Source organism: Marmota marmota, unplaced genomic scaffold (assembly GCF_001458135.2).
Source record: "Marmota marmota marmota unplaced genomic scaffold, marMar, whole genome shotgun sequence".
NCBI lineage: Eukaryota > Metazoa > Chordata > Mammalia > Rodentia > Sciuridae > Marmota > Marmota marmota.
In genome coordinates, this window is record NW_026000026.1 from 38,188,999 (window position 1) to 38,209,608 (window position 20,610).

The following is a 20,610-nucleotide window of genomic DNA, read 5'->3' on the forward strand; positions in this document are numbered from 1 at the left end:
TTTTTTTTTTTTTTTTTTGGTGCTGGGGTTGAACCCAGGGCCTTGTGCATATGAGGCAAGCACTCTACCAACTGAGCTATATCCCCAGCCCCTGGAGTTGTGATTTCTATCACTTGCAACCCAAAGCATATAATCACAAATACTCCTCAACTTACAATAGAGTTACACTCAACTAAACCCATCATAAGTTGAAAATATCATGAGTCAAAAATTAATTTAATACACGTCAGCAACACAATCTACTGTAGAGTATCAGTTATTTACCTTTATGATTATGCAGCTGACTGTGAGCTGCCACTCAATGCCACTACCTAGAGAGTATCATACTAAGTACCACTAGCTCAAAACTACTAAAATTCAAAGCACAATTCCTATTGAATTATATACCACTTTCACACCATTGTTATGTCAGAAAATTTTAAGCTGATCATCTTAACTCAGGGATCCCAATGTATTACAATAAGGGAAAAGAAATTTAAAAGTAATACACTTTACCAAAACTAAACCAAACTAAAGCAAAAGCTCCATTTTATAAATAAACCAACAGCCTCTACCATGAATACCTAAGTACTTGAACAAGAGTGCTAGTTCTGGCTTTTTGATGTAAAACAAGCAATTAATTTACCCATCAGAATCTCTTTGACAGTGCTTCAAAACAGGCAAAGAGCTCCTGAATTCAATTCAACAGATATTTATTAAGCACTTTCTGTGTTTTTTACCTACCAGCCTCTTCCTCAAGGAGATCCCAGGCTTTGTGTTGAAGAACAATGATACAAGTGATATATGTGTCATATTACGGCACCACTGACTTCAGAGGAAGTAAATCTTTGGAGTTGGGCAAGGAGAAAAAGTAGGAAGAGAGGGAGGAAAGGAGAGGAAGGGAAAGAAGAGAGGGGAAAAGAAAGGAAGAAAAACTGCACGAAAGAGAAGACATTTGGACTCAGTCTTGAAGGATAAACCAGGCCTCACCCATCAGATAGATAAGGAAGGAAGGGATTCTAACTAGGTGGAGATGCAGAAATATTCACTCCTCAAGAAACTGTGCTAACATGTTTACATTGCAACAACAGCAATAAAGAGTGAACAATGGTAACTAAGGTTTCCTGTTAAAAAGAGTCATCCATGATTGTAGGTTAAAATAAAAATTATCTGTGAAATTCACACAATGAGCTGCTAAAAACTATCCATGAACTTGATGGCATGAACCTGATGGCATAGGCAGGGTTTAGCCTGCAAAGGTTGTTCTGAGGAAAGCTCAGAATTATATTGTTTATGTTTACTCTAGATCCAAACAGATTATAATTCTAGTGAGAAAAACTACAAGAAAGAAAATCCTACTTAGATGCAGAACGAAATCAAAGCAGATAAGGCCAATCAGACTAATAAGAATATATAAAACAAAAACATGAAAAAGTTGAGAATATTATATCTGTATATCCCATTTACTATAGCATGAGAAATAAGGCATAATATGTAAAGCAGAGGCAAATCTAAATTTTAAGGACAAGGAAGAACTCAGATGAAACAAATGCTTAATAAATATTCCAATCTTTATGATCCTCTGACATGAATTTTACTAGCTACCTTAGCTACATTGAAACAAATTATCTTTTTACATTTCTAAGAACCCAATACCACATCATCACAGCAGAATACAATCAATAGCTTATCATTCTATCATCAATGTTAAGAAAAAGTGATAAACATGATAGATTACAAAATACATACTTTCTTATAATTATGAAAAAACAGTAAAAATATTCTTAAATTTAAAACTAGAAGAGAGGAAAAATACAAAAACCAGAAATCCTCAGGATTACTAAACAGCAATAACCCTGAGTCCCAACTAACAGGAAATGCAATAGTGCCAGGTGAAAACAATCAGTGCTAATTAGCATATCTATAGGTCTTTCCTCCATAAGGAAAGATGTCCTGATCCTAGGACTGGTGAACACAATCTATCCAATCTGCCTCCTCCATTAGGATTCCAACCCAAGTCTGTTTACAAATCCCATAATCCTTCCCCACCTCAATGTGCTTCCATTCAATGTGGGTACATGTGGAGCTAAAATACCACTGTGGAATTTTAATTGAAGTCTTCAATTCTACAATGCCCAACTCAGATTTTTGTTACTATTAATTTTTAAATATTTTTTATTTGTATATAGACATATTACCTATATTTATTTATTTGTATGTGGTTCTGAGGCTTGAACTCAGTGTCTTACACTTGCAAGGTAAGCACTCTACCATTCAGCTACAACCCCAGCCCCCAACTCAGACTTTTTACAAACAACTATCCATGCTTCAATTAGTCAGCATTTATTTCAATTATATGTCATCAAAGGTTAAAAAAAATTACAAATAAATAAAACTAAATATACTTTTCATGATATGAACAAAATATTCTAAAACAATGCAAGGTGTCTTTCGGTCATGACATTTTATACTATGATCTGGATCATGCTACAATTCACTAATGAGAATCACAATGTATATTCAATAACAAGGTAGTATTCCAAAAACGAGGTAATAAGAATGAAAACTGATGGTTGCTACATTTTTGCTTGTACATGTCCCTACTTCTTCTGTATGACTCACTAATAAATATTTTTGCCCAAATTAACCAGTCATCATGGACAAAGCTGATTAAAATAAAATATATTTGATTCAGCAATTGTGGCTTTATAATTCCTCTCTCAATTTTTAGAACTAGCACTTTGTTTTATACACTTCTATTTATAACAAGAATCTTTGCTAATTTACAAGGCTAGGTGTAGCCCATGAGAGTCAGGAAGCATAGATATTACTACTTCCAGCACAATAATCCCATTTTGGTAGTCCTTATCCATGCTAGCTCAATGTAACTTAAACTATTCGTTAATACTTGCAACAATACCCTACAGTTTGATCTTCTCCTTTTCCTCCTCCTCCTTTTTTTTTTTTTCCTTTCTTTTTCTTCTCTTAGTACTGGGAATTAAACTCAGGGCCCTGTGCATGCTAGGCAAGTGCTCTACCACTGAGCTATATCCCCAGCACTTCCCACCACCCCAGCCCTTTTATTATATTTTATTTTGAGAGGGTCTCACTAAATTTCCCAGACTAGCCTTGAACTTATCCTCTTACATCAGACTCCCAAGTAGCTAGGATCACAGGTGTGATTCTGGCTGAGTCAAATCTTCTTAATATTCACCAAATACAATGAAAAGAGAGACTGGTAAATTGTATGTACCAGATATTGTATGTGAGACACAGCTAGGGGACAGCATCACTTTGCCCAGTGAAATGTCTTATTGCCTAAAGTACTATCTACAAACCAATTATTACGAACCAACAGCACTGATATCACCTGGGAACTTGTGAAAAATGAAGGATCCCAGGACTTATCTCAGACTTACTGGATCATGTTCTGCATGTTTAACAAAACCCCCATGTGATTCATACAAACCAAAGTTTGAGAAGAGTTAGTTTTAAAACAACAACAATCATCATCATCATCATCATCACCCTGGTGATGCACATCTGTAATCCCAGTACCTCAGGAGGCTGAGGCAGGTGATCATGAGTTCAAGGCCAGTCTGAACAACTTAGTGAAACCCTATCACAAAACAAAAAGATAAGAAAAGGGCTGGGGATGCAGCTCAGTGGCAAAGCATTCCTGGGTTTAATCCCAAGTACCAAAAAAAAAAAGAATAAATAAAATAATAATAATAATAACCTGAGAAACTGTTTTTAGGATACACCATTAAGATTATTATCCCAAAGAACTCTTAGAAGCAGAAAGCCCAAACCAAAGTGTATGTCTAAAGAACCAAGTACCTTATGCTGAAAATGTTCAGGGAAACCTTAAAAGGAACTGAAGATCCATACTTCAAGCATTTGAAAACAAAGCCTCAAATTCCCTCAGCATCAATTTTTTTGTAACTGCTTGCTAACATCAGACATACTATGTACCTTCAGAAAGTGATGAGTTATACCATGTACAACTTTCGTAGCAACAAATTATCAATTTACAAAATTTAAAGTCAACACATTGTGCCTCCTAGTCATTTAAGCTGGCAAGACTTGAAAGTACACAAAATCTGAAGTATCACATTGGAAATATTTGAGTTATGTTAAACAGCACTATGGAATTTAAACATTCATATGCTCAACCAATCCCTTCTCCTGGCCAATCGGCTTACTGATTAGCTTACATCTAACTTTCCAACACATTGCCTGGCTAAATTTAATGCTTAAAAATTTTAAAGATCTTTCTGTGTCCTTTTTTAAGTAAACCTTATTTCAAGCAAATCTCCTGAGCTAAAAAGAACCACCACTCCAACAGAATAATACCAAAAATGGCCTTGTGCTATAAAAGGCACTGGCTGAATTAAGTGAATTCTGTCTCTAACAAGAACCTTCTACAGAGGGAACCAAGAAGGCAAAGCCATGAAGGCCTTCAGTCCAGTAAGGGCCACGAAGCAGCGTGTCAGAAAGAAATTGTTTTTCTGCTCCTTTTGATGGGTTATGCTTTCAAGTCAGGAAATTAGAAACAGGTGTGCCAGAGGGCGCACACATCCTCGCTCCACACTGAAAAACACGCGTTTTCAATTTTCAAACATGAAAGGGACTCCTGTTGAATGAAAGAAGAAATGAAAATCCAGCTCTGTTTCTGGGAACCATATGATGGGAGCTTAGAAAATCTTTTGAGGAGTTGCTCTACTTACTCCTCTCCAACTGACAGCAGGTAGTACTCGACAATAGGAAGGAAAAAGCATTCTTTCAAGCGAGAACAATCAAAGGGAGAATTACATCAAGGATCATGGCGTTAGCATTTTAACCCATCACTTGATCTTATGCCTCTGTTTTTACTATTTCTTCACTTTGTATTTCAAAATTAGAAGTCTGTTCTTTCACAAAACAGCAACAAAGCAAAATGACAACAAGCAATGCAAACTAAGAATCTAGAAGGAAAAAGTCTTAGAAATTGCAAACATAAAAAAAAAAAAAAAATCTTTGGGGATCACCTGATCTACTGTAACCTAGGTCAACAATCTCAGAGAAAAACATCTTCCTCCATGATGTTCTGAGTTCTCCTGGAGCTCAGGGAGATGGTGACATTTCAGTCAGTTTAAGAGTGTCACAAGTAGTGTTACACTAACCAACACTGGTTTGGAGCAATTTGGGGGCAAGATGGGGACAGAAAGGGAATGTACTAATGGCTACAATGGTCAAGTCATTAGGTACACAAACAAAGATGTCCACACACGGCCCCTAGGGAGTCACTGTAGTGTACATTACCTACATGAATAGATGCAACAGAGCCTCGTTAAGAGCTAGCAAACTCTCAATGTATCAACATATATTGGCAAGAAACTTCGTTAGGTTATCAAGTAAAGCCACAGTTTTCAAGCCCTTTGAGGACAAGGACTATGTCTTTACTTCTTTCATATCCAGACTAGAGTATAGCCTCTAAAAGAGCTGTTACTTTAATACATTGGAACAACTACAATTCATCTTACTGAGGAGCAAAATACCTGAATTTATGTATACATGCAAAGACAGCCTTCAAATCCTTTAAATTTTTTGAATGATGTCTAATTATATGTTAAAATGTTCCTTACACAATATTTGAAAAATAAAGCACATTACAAGTTAATGGCATTCCCCCCTTTGTTTCATGGCAAAAATCCACCAAAAATATTAATAATGACTATCACAGGAAGGCAAAATTATCAGTTTCATTTCCAAATTATCTTCAATGAGTATGCATTATTTCACAATGGGGAAAAAAATTCACTCATTTAAAACCTCTAAGATACATGATAACAAAAGCCATCGACATTTAACTGGTTTCTGAGAAAATGATCTGACATAATTCAGAATTCTATTTTATTTTGATCCATCAGTGACTTTAGTTATTTAAAAGGCAGGAAATAATATATTAATAGTTCATCAGATATGAAGTGACCTAATTAACAGTATGCAACAGTCTCAGAATAGAATTCCCAACCCAGATAATTACTTTATTTCTTGGAAATGTGCTGGCAGTTCATATACTCTGCTATCTATACATCAATGGTATCTTTCCCCTCCCCCCAATAACCAAACAGACCAAAAAGTCAACTGCTTTTAAGATGATGATGTTTACAAGTATGAAGGTTTTATCTACACTCACATCTAGAAGTCATAATTCACAAAAGATTTCTCGGCATTATTCCCAATTCTACATATTGTGTCTCAAATTATTTTAGCGTAAGTGGCTGTTCCTTAACCCGAGTATTCTAAGAATCCTGACAAATATGACAAGCTTATGGAAGCTTTTTATTTCATAAGTACAAGAAGCTTCTAAGAAGCCAAGTGTCACCCCTGTAGAGAGAAATAGCAGTTCCTAATAAGGCAGATTAAAGAACCAGAGTGGGCTGAAGAGTCTGGATTCTACCAACAGGATTAACAGCTGTGTACTTTTACTTCTTGACTAGTCTTGCTTCTTACTGTCTGAATCATTGCTCATTTTTCCAGAACAACCTGAGAAATTAAACATCTATCTTCATGTGCTTCTAACAGTATAAGCATCCTCCAATTCAAAAGGATCCCCACATCATACAAAAAAGTTACTTAAAGTCTTCCAGAGACTATCATCTATGATATTAAATTAAACTCCAGATACTTTATCATTGTGCAGCTTCCTCAGGCATCCTCTGCTGTCGTTAGAATGTATCACTCCCAACCCCTCACTTACCTTTCTCTCCGCCCTGACTCACCTGAGCTTGCCTCCCTCATCCCAGCCCAATGTATTTATTTCTCATTCACATTCATTCATTCAACCAACATCAGGAATTATACGCGATGAGCACCATTTGCACATCAGTAAACAAAACTGTTGGAAACCCTGACTCTATGGAATTTAGAGTGAATAGAAAACAAAGATATAAGATATAAAATGTTAGATGATGATACATACAATGGACAAAATAAAACATTGAAGGAGAGTAAGAACAGTTACATGTTTATTAAAGGATGGTCAAAGAAGATCTCAGCAACAAATCAAATCATGTGAATAAAGACTTAAAGAGTGGAGGCTGAGGTATGAGTTCCTAAGGGTAGAGAGTTAAAGGATAGAAAGCAACTCAGGCACAGGTCCTTAGGTGGGAATGTATATGGCATGTTTGGAATAAAGCAAGGCAACCATCACAGCTGGAATTGAATGAACAAAGGAAGAACAAGGTAAGAGCTGAAATATGAAGGGAAGTTGGATCCTTAATAAGGACTTTAGCTTTTCCATTGAATAAGATGGGAAGGGGGAAGGGGGTTGCGGCTCAGTGGTAAAGGCTTGCCTAGCACATATAAAGCACTGGGTTAGATCCTCAGCACCACATTAAAAATAAATAAATAAAGATATGTGTTCATCTACAACTAAAAAAAAAATTTAAAAAAAAGATGGGAAGCAATTGGACAGTTCAAAGGAGAGAAAGACATAATTTCAGTTAGGGTGATCAAAAACCTTCATGTTGAGAATTGAATAAAGGAAGATTAAGCAAAAAGCAAAAGAACAGCAAGGGTATTACTGCCATAGGCCAGAGAAGAGGCAACAGCATCTTGGATCTGTTAGTAGCAGCGCAGATGCTAAGAAGTGATTTGTTTAAAATATATTTAGCCAGAGATTAGGTGAGAGTGAGATAAAAAGAGGACCAACGATGGCTCCAAGGTTTTACTGGAAGTTACTGGGAGTTACTGGGACGACAAAGTTGCCACATGTTGTGTGGAAAACATTTCAAGAGAACACGTTTTTGAGAGGGAGAGGTGAGCAATATCAAGAGCTCATATTGGACATGCTAAATTTGAGATGTTCATTAGAAATATGAGTGAAGACTTTTTACAAGAAGTTGAATTATAACTAAGTTCTAGGGAGAGGCCCAAATTGAAGATAAAAATATGGGAGTTGTCAGCATATATAGGTGATACTTAACCATTAGATTAAATGACAGACCATGGGAGTACATATACAAAGAAGGAAGAGGTTCAGGGACCACTAGTCCTTGGGGCACTGCAACACAAAGCAGTAAAAGAGATGAAAAACAGTAAAAAAGGATACTTATAATGAGTAGCCAGAGAGGTAGAATACCAGGAAAGTGTGCCCCCTGAAGTCTATCAAGAACAGTATTTTCAGGAGAAGCAAATCATTCAAACAACTCTGTCAAATGGTATTCACAGGACTAAGAAATGAACTGGATTTTGAAAGCTAACTGTTAATCTTGACAAGAGAAGACTGGTGGAGTGGTCGAGGAGAAGGCCTGACTAAAGTAGTTATAAGAATAAATAAAGCCGGGCGCGGTAGCGCATGCCTGTAATTCCATCGGCTCAGGAGGCTGAGGCAGGAGGATCATGAGTTCAAAGCCAGTCTCAGTAAAAAGCGAGGTGCTAAACAACTCAGTGAGACCCTGTCTCTAAATAAAATACAAAATAGAGCTGAGGATATGAATCAGTGGCCGAGTGCCCCTGAGTTCAATCCCAGTACCAAAAAAAAAAAAGAAAAGAATAAACAGACAGGCACAGTGACACACACCTGTAATCCCAGAGGCTCAGGAGGCTGAGGCAGGAGGATCGTGAGTTCAAAGCCAGCCTTAGCAAAAGCAAGGTGATAAGCAACTCAGTGAGACTCTAAATAAAATATAAATACAAAATAGGCCTAAGGATGTTGCTCAGTGGTCGAATGTCCCTTAGTTCAAGCTCTGGTACCCTGCCCCCACAAAAAAATAATAAATGAAGCTGGGCATGGTGGTTCATGCCTGTAATCCCAGCAGCTCAGGTGGGTGAGGCAGGAGTATGGAAAGTTCAAAGCCAACCTCAGCAACTTAACAAGGCCGTGTCTCAAAATAAAAAATAAGAAGGGCTAAGGATGTAGCTCAGTGGTTAATTGCCCTTGGGTTCAACCCCAAGTACAAAAAAAACGGGGACTGGGGAGTAAATGAAGAAACTAGAAAAAATAACAAATCTCAAGTGCTGACAATTCCTTAAAGTTTCACCTTGAAGATGTTAAGAAATGTGTAAAGAACCAGAAGGAAAAATGAATCCCTAGGTGACATGCACAGAGTCCTGAGTATTATTAGGCTTTTATTCACCAACGGTGCCTTTTGCACAGAGAAAGAAGCTGAAGTATGGTTTCCTGACTGTCTTCTCCCCATCCCTAAAAAGCAGTGACCACATAGCACTTATAGACATCTCAGCAACACTCTCATGTTGGCTCCTGCTGCATTTAAATTCCCTCTCACAGGAAGGTGCCTCTTCCCCTTCTGAGAAAAGTCCCTTGAGGGAGTTTTGGAGCACAGACCCATTGAACAATCTTCCATAGAGGAGCAAGAGACATTTGGTAGCTCCTTATATTGAGAAACTAAAAAAAAAAAAAAAAACTCTTCCAGTCCTTCAGTAGAAGACCTAAAGCATGAGCTCAAAAATATTAAGGTATAAGGTTGTTCTTAATGTTTGCATTTTTAAAAATCCCATTCAGCTCTAAAACAACTCCTAGTAATCACAGTAATAGTTCTCACAGCCCTCAGGTTCCTAGGACTGTCCAGAACCAAGACCTAAAAAAGCCAAGGACCTAGAAAATCATAAATCACTGGGCCTCGTAACAGAAATCAGGTAGCCTATCTGTCTTCACATCAGAACCCTTTAAGAAACAGATTGAAGCTTACATCTTTTGACCTCCAATCAGATACCATTAATACCCTCTGGACTCACTATTTCTCTTTAAGGGAAGGAAGGAAGGAAGGAAAGAAGGAAGGATGGGAGGGAGGGAGGGACAAATTACAGAAGACCAAAATTAAGGTCAACCAGAGCATAAATTTAATCTGATTTTTTCCTCCTCTGATCTTCTAATCCTGATTATTTGCTCTTCCTTTCCATAGCCAGAGACAAAGCACAGATGTTATCTTAGAGCATGCATCTGATGTGCTACTGAAAAATTATGTGTGAATACAAAGTTGGCAAAATTGAATCATATTTTAAATGCTATTTTTAAAAATTCTATGGTACATAATCTTTTAGAAAAAGTAAGCATCCTAGAAGAGGTTGGAATCACACATGCATTTAGTAATTTTTATTTGTATATTAGACTCTTTACCATGTGCAAGGTTCTGTGCCAGACACATAGGAGACACAAATATACCCATGGCCCTTCTTTCCTCAAGCATTTATCTTTCTGCTTTTGAAAGGGCCTGAATCGTTTTTTCATTTTCACACACACAAAAAAAGCTGAAAATAAGAAAATCTTTAGACTGTCAATTCCAAATTCCACTTTTTTCATATTTAAAAGTTCTGGTATCAGGAGTTCATTACAATTGATGACATCCTCCCATGCTGCCTATGGGCTGCGGTGGTAATGGAGTTGCCACTGCCTCATGTTCCTGTTGGTTGACCGTTCAGTATGTTCCATGTTAGAACTACATGAGTTCAGTTTACTTGCTATTTAAGATGTGTTTCAAATGATTACAGTATGATATAGAACTGAAATTTAAAATGATTATGTATATAGGAAGGCATGGAAATAGCAATGGGGTGTGAATTTATTATCAGTGAAGTAAAAAATTCTCATTACCCAATTCTATACTTACTTATAAAGTAACAACCAAAAATTAAGATATGAGGGGCTGTGGTTGTAGCTCAATGATAGAGTGCTTGCCTAGCATGTGGAGGCACTGCGTTCAATCCTCAACACCATATAAAAATAAAGGTATAAAAAATATTTTAAAAAATTAAGTGATGAGAAAGCAGTGTGTCATGCTTCAACTGGCTGCATTTTTCCTTTTCTTAGAGGTATAAAAATAATAGTGTGTTTTATAAAAGATAGTGACTGAGATTCAATGGAACACTGGATGAAGACATACACTAAGTATCTTCCATATGTCATCTCATTCAGTTCTCACAGCACTGGTAGATATTATTCCAAATAATGTGCAAATAATATTGCACATTATTGTACAAATAATGCCCTGCTCAGGTTCGACAGTTAGTAAATCTGGACAAGAACCAAGTTGTTTGCTCTGCTCCATCCCTAATGAGGCAAATTCCCTTGACACCAGAACATTAGTCAAGAGTTTACAAGATCAGCTCCTGTCACTCTATCCCTCAACTCATTCCTTCCCAACCAACAATGAGAAAAAGATGGTGGAGTTTATCCCCTAAGCTAATGACCAAATCACCTTTCTGGCCTCAATAGAGTCCTATCCTGCTTATCCTGCTTTTCAATTATCACTTTCCAAGATACATAAACCCAAAATGCTGATCAGTTTTCTGGATTTTCTACAACAGTCTGAGGCACAAGTCTTTGTGGGGAATGATGATTTGAATCATGGCCTCTGACTTTCTCATGTCTGCACTCTCCTGTGAACTGCCTGTGCAAAGGTACAGGTCAAGATGGCCCAGTTGCTATGGTGATGCCGGCCTGGGAGGCTATTTGCAAAGGCAGACAGCAATTATCAGTTGAGGCCTTTAATATAGGCATCAACTCCCAGGGATAGAGAATTCTGAGCATAACCACATGACCCTAACATCTCACCAGTCCTGCAAAGATGCAATATGATAAGCTGGATATCAAAGTTAAAAGGCTACTCTGGATGTCATAATCTGGTAACTCAAAAGTATCTTTAGTCATATGGAACTATCTCAACTAATGCAGTTGGACAAATGAGAAAATATCCAAGACGAAAAAGGAAAGACCTCATTTTTATAATTTTAGCTTTAAATTACACTCCTCTTAATAGAATTAAATTGACAAAGTAAGCTTTTATCCAACTTCTATGACACTAATTTTTAAAAAGTGTGTTGGGCTATGGAGGTACATAAACTCAAGGGAATGTAATCTCAAAGTGGCCCAGGCAGGTACTCAGAATCTTGATTTAAAATATACTTCTGTTCCTCACACCTATATATAAGAGCAACATCTAGACAATAAACTTAACTTACAGAAATACATATTAACCAAAAAAAAAAAAAAAATCGACACAATATATGATACCAACTAAAATCTCTTTGAGAAAATAAAAAATGAAACAAGGAATTATATGTTTTAGACTACAGTTTTTTCACATACAACTATTTTCCATACACACAGGAGCAAACTTAATTGTGTACACTGGCTAATTCATAAATACTATACATCAAGATTTTCAGATTCCATTAATATTAAATTTAGAAATTAACTCATTACATTCTGCTTATCTTCTCTAAATAAAAGACTAAAAACAAAATTTTTCCCAATTATATTAGAATGGTTTAAATTCAACATTACATTGTGTCCAAACTTCACCCAGTAGGCCAGTGGCTCATAATCTTATTGTTTCACTGATGCAAGGAAAGAAGCAAAGTCAGCAGGCAGCCACAACAGGTGGGCAGGGGAACACAGGTCTGAAATAGCAGGATCAGGTGAGTAGAAATGGAAAGAAGCAACAAACTTGAGAATTGTGGCAAGATTTCAAGCTAAGCAAAGAATAGGTTAGTAAGGGGCAATAAAAAAGCTAGGAAATTCAGGTAAAAGGTGGCCATGGGTTGAGGATAAAGAATAAGTTGTTCTGTTCAACCTACTGAGTCTGACATACATATATGATATTCATAGGGGCATGTACAACAAGAAGGACTCATGAAAGAACTCATGTGGACTTCAATAGTAATGTCCATACCAGGCACAGTGGTGCACAACTATAATCTCAGCGGCTCAAGAGGCTAAGGTAGGAAGATCACAAGTTCAAAGCCAGCCTCATTAAATTGAGGTACGAAGCAACTCAGTGAGACCCTGTCTCTAAATAAAATACAAAATAGGGCTGGGAATGTGACTTAGTGGCCAAGTGCCCCTGAGTTCAGTCCCTGGTACACCACCCCCCCCCCAAAAAAAAAAACAAGAGTAATGTCCAGAATAGACACAGATATGGAAGGCAATATCAAAGAGAGACCAACTGAAATTATGAGAACAACTATAGTAACAATAAGTCATCAAGAGGGGAGAAGAGAGACTCTAGTAGAGGACCAAGTTGAGATTATTATCGAAGAAGGACTAAAAAGAAGAATCTGTGAAGAAGGCCAAAGTGCAGCAGGTCAGAGAAGCAGAACAAACCAAGAGAGTTTCAGGTTCTATGCTACAGGCAATACCTGCATCAAAGACCACAGAAAGAATAAAGCAGTAAGCAGAGGTGGGCTACTGGACCCAGTGGGCAGTTTATCACTATGTTGGGCAGAAATCAATGTGGAAAGAAATAGAAGAAAAAAAAAGGAAGTGAAAGCAGTCACATCTGTCCACCTAGCTGATAAAGCTGAGAATACTGGGGAGAAAAGAACAGGACTATAACTTGAAGGATAACGTGGTAATGTGAGGAACTAATATAATTTTAAGCGGCAGCATCACCATATAAAAAGAAAAGCTATTGAATATATCTAGTACAAGTGTTATAAAAATTTGGAAATAGAAAATCGTTCTGCCTATTAAAACTCCCTGAAGCCCCCTATTTCCCACCCCTACACACACACACACACACTCTCTCTCTCTCTCTCTCTCTCATAAAATAATAATGACTTTCTAATATAGCACAAAAAGAGAGTCTATATTTTATTAAAAGTGTAGTGAGAGGAATAGTGGGTGTTATAAACTATACATTTTGAAATATAACCTTTTATGTTTTATGTCAACATTTTACTCAAGAGATTATCTCTTGCTGGCTGGGGTTGTAGCTCAGTGGTAGAAAGCATGCCTAGTATGTGTGAGGCACTGGCTTCAATTCTCAGCACTGCATATAAATAAACAAAATAAAAGTCCATTGACAACTAAAAAAAATTTTAAATACAATAAAAGATCTGTTAATTTTGTAAATTATTTGGTGTTTATATATCATTTTCATCCATTTGACACTGTTGTGGGCTATTACAGAAAAAAATACATTGATATACAAATAATTAAGTTATACTTAACTCCAGAGTTGTACTAAAAATGTTAGCAAACCATTTACACTGTGATACTAAACAATCCTTAAAACCTCCCCAAAACTCAAGATCTTTTTACACACATCAAAGCTTTTGTATATGTAGTGTCTTACAACATATTTTATGTTTCCCTAAAAATATTGCTTTTAGTCATTAAATGACTGACAGGGTTGCAGTTATGAAAAATGGTCATGAAATCAGCAAATACCTGAGGTACTCACAGCTGTGGAGTAGGGATTATGAACTCCAGTATTTTCAGCCCAGCAGCCACATCCATAAAGAGCAGCCTAGGAAAAAAGGAAATGGGGAGATATAATATTTCAGGAATATTATATGTAATTATCAGCTTTCACAGAAGAAACAAAGTCATGCCCATCTAATAAAGTCTGGTTTACTAATGACGTAGAACAACTTAATGATAATGCCAAAGAGTCTATGCAAACTATGCAATGGTTTTAACACTCTCAAAACCACATTTTCTTCTGTTTTGAGATATACAATACAATAGTATTAATTATATTTTTTCCACTGTGTCACAGAACACCATAAGTTATTCTTCCTCTCTAACTGTAATATGGTACTTATTTACCAACCTCTCCCCACCCATCTCCTCCCTATTCTCCTCAGTCTCTGATAACCCCAGAGTATACATAAATCAAAATATCATGTTATACCTCATAAATATGTACAAATATTATATGCAAATCAAAAAATAACACTAATTAATTAATTAAAATAAATAATACATTTGCAGCTATTCTACCTATCCAAACATTCTCAGAAAATAGCAAAATACAGTCTTTTTGGTCTCATCAGCAATGTATTCCTTCCCTGAAAATACTTTTTCCTTTTGTAGTTCGTTAGCTAGTTGCTCTTCTGGTCTCTTGAAATCAGTGTGGTTGCCTTAAAACAGGTGGTTTTTAAACTCAGTGCATGTTGAATTACTTGGGCAACTTGCTGATAAGAACCCTAATTTCTAGAGATTCTGTCTGGTTCAGTGTCTGAGAGAAGACATGGCCTTAGAGTACAGAAATGCAGATAATCCTTCTAACCACTGTCTAGGAAATCCTGTTTCAGGAGTCCTATTCCATGCCTCCATTTGGGTAGCACAATAGGAACTTCACACCACTCTATACCACAGGGCTCAGTATATGTTCATCACTGTGCTAGATTCTGCCATATGAAAAGAAAGAAAGGAAAAAGGCCTGTTTGAGCTAATCACTTTGTTAGGTGGTAGAAAAGATTATCAGTCTGAAATGACCAGGAACACAGTAAACTATTATGATTTATATAAAAGATTTTAACAATCATTTCTATTTTGTTTCCAATAATCCTATCCAGAATGTCTACATTCATCACCACAACATCCACAATGACTTCTCTGTCTTTGAGAGGGGACTCATAACTAATAACTTTTTCACTCCTCAGAAGAGAATTAGTAAAAACCCTTGGCTAGCTATTGCAAAAATACAAGGAGCCAACTCAACGAGTTCATTACCACATGCTTAGTAAGAATGAAATACAGGGGGAAAAAAAACTAAATTTCTATCCATAAAGAAAGGCTAAATAAACTTTGGCAGAGAAATACATGGAATTTGTTGCACAGGTTAAAAATAAAACAAGTAGATTTTAAAAAATCTTTAGGAATGGATATGGAAATATCTCCAAACATATTGTTGAATTTTAAAAAAAAGCAAGTTACAATAATACATTCAGTATTCACTGTCACTGATAGAGAAAAAGATACTCCCATGAAAAGTACTGTTATCTTCTGGGAACTCACTTCTAAGGACTAGGCTAAGACTGGGACTGGTGGCCAGGAAGATTTCAGCTTACTTTGATATTCTGTTATTTTTCACAAGGACCTTACAACTCAGTTGCTCCAATATTCTACCCAGAGTAGGAAACATCCCAGGCATAGGATCTAACTACCTAATGTGACAACATATTCCCCTATTGGACATTTTCCACTGATGGAATCCTTGGATTGAACAAATATCTGCTTGATTATAACTTCTATCTACTAGTCTTGGTTCTGATTTCTGGAAATACCTTAACTTCCATATAATTGTGAGCTATTCCCCAAGATTTTCAGACAAACAACCTCCCCTCCTCTCTTAATCACTTTCCTTGAGAAATAATTCAGAATCCAGGATATTTATTCATGTAACCTACAGTTGCCCTTTCTAGTTTTTACTAACAAAAGTCTTGTTAAAAAAAATAGAACCAAGAACTCAACAGGACACTTCAAATATGACAAACAGTGGGAAATCTGTTACAGGCTTTGAAAACACTATGATTCTAAAATACATGCCTTAGTTTCATTTCCCAAAACTGCTGGGCCAGTGTGGCAACTGAAAGCCCTTTAGAAGTGATTTAGCACGTGGAGTTCAGAATAATACTAGCAGATTTGTACAGTAATCATTCAACTGGTACTCTTTGCAGCAGGTGCTAGGGCAGACAAAGTCTCAGAGAACACAAGACCCTAGTGGAAAGGTTCATCATTCTTCATTGAAAACTCTGAACATTTTCCCATCATCATTTCCATTCCTCTCAATTACTTTGACCAGGAGTCTGCACTCAAAAAAAAAAAAAAACTAGTACAAAAATCTACAAGAATACCCCTTAGTAAGCCAGTGGAAGTCGTCTCCCTAGGAAAGTAAGAATATTTATGCTTCCCTCTGTTTCTTCTAAGCAAATTCCCTTTAGAATGCCCTCCCTTAATATCATGAATTCGAGTTGTCTTCCTTCTTAACCTTCTGAAATTGGTTAGGCTGAGGCAGTCGCAGGTAAGATGAGAGAAAGAACAAGATGTTATCTCTCTCTTATCTACTTCTTTGCTGAAAACACATCAAAAGCAGGACTTTAAAATAAAATTTTTAAAAGTTTCCTTCTTTCTGGTAGTAAAATTTTATTAAGGTTATTATTGTGGAGTAAAAGTAGGTCATATAAGTGATTATTATTACTAAACAGCCATTGTTTCTCCTTCTATAAAATAAAGATGATAAAAATATACACTACCATAGTTTTGCCAAAGGATCACATAAATTAACAACCTATTACACAAAGCAAGTGCTTCATAAACAGTAGCTATGGATGTTATAACTAGGGGCTATGATACACAGTTTTAAAGTGTTACATCATATAATCTTCTAGTACTTGGTAAGGTAGCTAGTATCCTCATTTTACACTTAGAGAGAGTGGAGCTTAGAGATGTTGAGTAATTTACTCAAGGTATGGAGAAAGGAAAGTGAGAGATGGGATTAGAATAAAGGTTTACCTGAATTTAAAGTCCATACTCTTACCCACTAAACTCATTGTGTGTTTATATGGGGTGACATGAGGGGAAGTGGGAGTGGAATGTAATAATTGCTTTCTTGTGTCCAAATTGTGAGTGTAATCATTATAGTGAACTAAAGAAGGAAGTTCTAATCCAAATTGCTATTTTTTCATCTGCAGTGCTTTCAGTACAGGGTAATATGCTAAAATTTTAAGTAGTTAATTTAAGCATTTAAAGTGCACTGAATTCAACACATTTTGAAAAAATAATTAACCTTTGATACAATTTGCTTTTGTATTTTGTTTCATTCTGTGAAAAACTCTTCTTTACCTCTCATCTGATGATTCATATTTTCAGGCTTATCACATCTCCTTTATCCAGCAATATAATCCAATTAAACAGCTTCGTCTCCTGTAAGTACCTTGACTCCTTTCCCCCATGTCCTTTTCTGATTTTTTGTTCAGCTCTCACAGTTGTATATTCATAAATTAGCCAAGTGGAGCAAATAAACACATAAATTTTACAGAAGTATTCTTTTTCCAGAATAGTCCCATGTGTGGTAGTAGAATGGCTTCAAGATTTTTAAATGTTATAGTCTGGTAACATAGTCCAGAACTATCTTTGGTTCTGTCATTGCTACTTGCTAACTAAAACAAACAGAAAACAATGAGAAAATCATGGGAATTACTAGGCAATGAAGGCAACTCTGTTGGCTTTTCTCTCTCCTCCACGAGGGCATCCAAATACGATATGCCAAGCTTGAGTATATTATTCCAAACTTGAAAAATACACAGGTTATATAATGTGGAAAAATACTGTGGATATACAAAGACTTCTGTCGTGAGTTCATAGCACTGTTGGGTAATCATTCTCCATAAGTCCCCTGTATGGTAGGCAAAGTGTAGCACAAAAGTAATTACTCTTCCCTTCCACTTCCCCCTAGTATTGAACTGTAAGTGACTTGTCCACATAAAGGGAAGATCAAGGAATATTCCTAGGGGCTTTGCAAAGGTATCTTCCCTGAATCAGACATACTGCTTCAAGTATCACTAACCATCATAACCATAGCAACTGTGACACTGACTCTTTCTCATATGTGAGGGGCACACAGCATGATAAGCCATACTGCATACACAAGACAAAATCCAAATACTTAGTTTTAAAAAATACCTCCACGCAACTAGTTTAAAAGACTCCATGAGAATAATTAATTTGTTCACTCAATACTCAACACTTATTAATTAAGCCCCTAAGTAATGGGCCAAATTGGTTATACTCAGAATGCTTAGAATATTCAAATGAATTTTTAAATTTTATTCTCAATATAAAACTGAAGGTTGGAAATGGGAAGGATGGGGTGAAGAAGATGTAAGAGATCTGGAAATAAGCAAATGTCACACAAATCAGACCATCCTCATTTCTACATTTCATGTGTTAGTGACCTGAAATTCTAGTTATTCTACAAAATGCCTAAAATGATTAATCAGAAGAGAGATGTAGATTGTCAAACAAAATGTTACGATTACTTGAATGGAAAAAAATAAAAAAATATAACTCTAAAATCATTTTTTTTAACTAAAAAGCAAGCAAATAAAGCTTGGTCTTAAAGAGAGTGATACACACACACACACACACACACACACACATATATACACACACAAAATTGACAATGAAAATCAACACACATCTATTAAATATCTACTAAATATTCAGGTCAGTACTCAGCCCATTGAAAGTAGTAAAACTAGGATTACCAGTTGTAAAGATCAGAAAGAACCCTATCAATACTAGACAGAATTTTTTTAAGAAATTATTTTGAAAAGTTTTTTTTAATTTATATTAGACAAAAGTTAAAGAATAATGATTACTTTTCCTAATGGGAAAAATATATCCCTAGTGGTTTAAAAATTGTGAACTAGAAAATTTCATGTTTCATTTTGGAAAACTAGTGTATGAATCCTATAATTAATTACCTGCCCAACTCTTCCTGGATGTTTCAAGGCCAAGCCTCCACTGGAGACAGCAGCAGCAACATTCCCTTCGTGGTCCACAACCACAGCGCCCACCGTGTCCAAAGTGCCTGAGTCATTTTCCTGTAGGGCAAAAGGGGCATGAGTGTGGAACAATCTGATGTGACTACACAGCACTTTTCAGTAAAATCACAACAGTATTTGAACTAATCCTAAGTGGAAACTTAAATAATCTCCTAAAATTATCTATTAGCAAGTTGCCATTTAAATCCTGTGTAAGTCAAAATGTATTTTCCCCTAAAACATCATGAAAGCAAGGGTCTCTAACAATATTTTATTTTCCTTTAATAAGACTAATTATGTACATATATATGTATATATATATACACATATTGTGTGTATATTAGTTGTTGATTGATTTATTTATATGCAGTACTGAAAATTGAACCAAGTGCCTCACACACGTGAGGCAACAGCTCTACTACTGAGCCACAACCCCAGCCCAATAACAGCCTAATAGGGAAAAACTATCAAATCAATATAAAATATATAGCAGTATCTCCCAAACTCAGGAATTAAGTCTGTGATTGAGAATTTATAGAGAAAAAGATCTTTGGCATAAGTGAGCCAATAAATCCCAATATTAGTATTTTTTAATACTTTATTAGTTGTTGGTGGACCTTATTTTTTTTTAAAATGTGCTGAGAATCGAACCCAGTGCCTCACACACACTAGGCAAGCACTCTACCACTGAGCCACAATCCCACCTCTAACATCAGTATTTTCAAAATATGTTATATACAAACTTCAAAAAGTAATATATTCAGCATGGTAAATGAAGAAAATGACATTTACAACCTTGTACTACATCATCATTTTCTCTTATAATTCCTTGTCTGCAATAAACTTTATGGTATGGTCCCTTCTCTGCTATATCATTAATATGTTTGATATATCACTCACATGTATGGCCAGAAAGTTCTATGTTCTTAGGAGGTAGCTTTATGTCTCTATGTCTTGTCCCAGGTCCCACATGTTGAAGACATTTTACATTTAGTGACTATTTGCAGCTGTCTCCTACCACAGAGGTTTCTGGGTCACGTGTGCCATACAAATTACTGGATAAAAAATCAAAAGTGTGTGGTAGGGACAAGAAAAAATTTTGTGAAAAAGTAATCTTTTTCTCATATTTTACAAAGGAAGGTTACGGAAGGTCTCTAGGTTAATAGTAGTTACAATAGTGTTCTTAGACTGACAGTGATTTTCAAACCCTAGACCCTACCGTACTCCCCTTCCCAGCATATGTGAAAGAGCCAGGCACAACCCCAGGTTCAACAAGAATAGTTTCCCTTCCTGTGTGGTTTACTGTTTATACTACTGAGCAAAACTCTGTACTGAGGGATTCCTGCC

General features: G+C 36.2%; 1 protein-coding gene across 10 annotated transcripts in view; it reads right to left on the minus strand.

The window, feature by feature from the left end:
• Tasp1 (taspase 1) overlaps window positions 1–20,610 on the minus strand; it is a 275,265-nt gene that overhangs the window by 142,958 nt on the left and 111,697 nt on the right. For 5 of the 10 annotated variants that reach the window (XM_015482972.2, XM_048811322.1, XM_048811320.1 and 2 more), the window contains 2 exons: window positions 19,204–19,323; window positions 14,159–14,237 (listed from right to left, as the gene is read on the minus strand). In XM_015482972.2, coding sequence (XP_015338458.1) covers window positions 14,159–14,237; window positions 19,204–19,323 — 199 coding nt within the window. Of the gene's footprint in view, window positions 1–14,158; window positions 14,238–19,203; window positions 19,324–20,610 lie in introns of those variants that run through there. The other 5 variants (XR_007350526.1, XR_007350527.1, XM_048811323.1 and 2 more) reach the window with 5 other exon arrangements.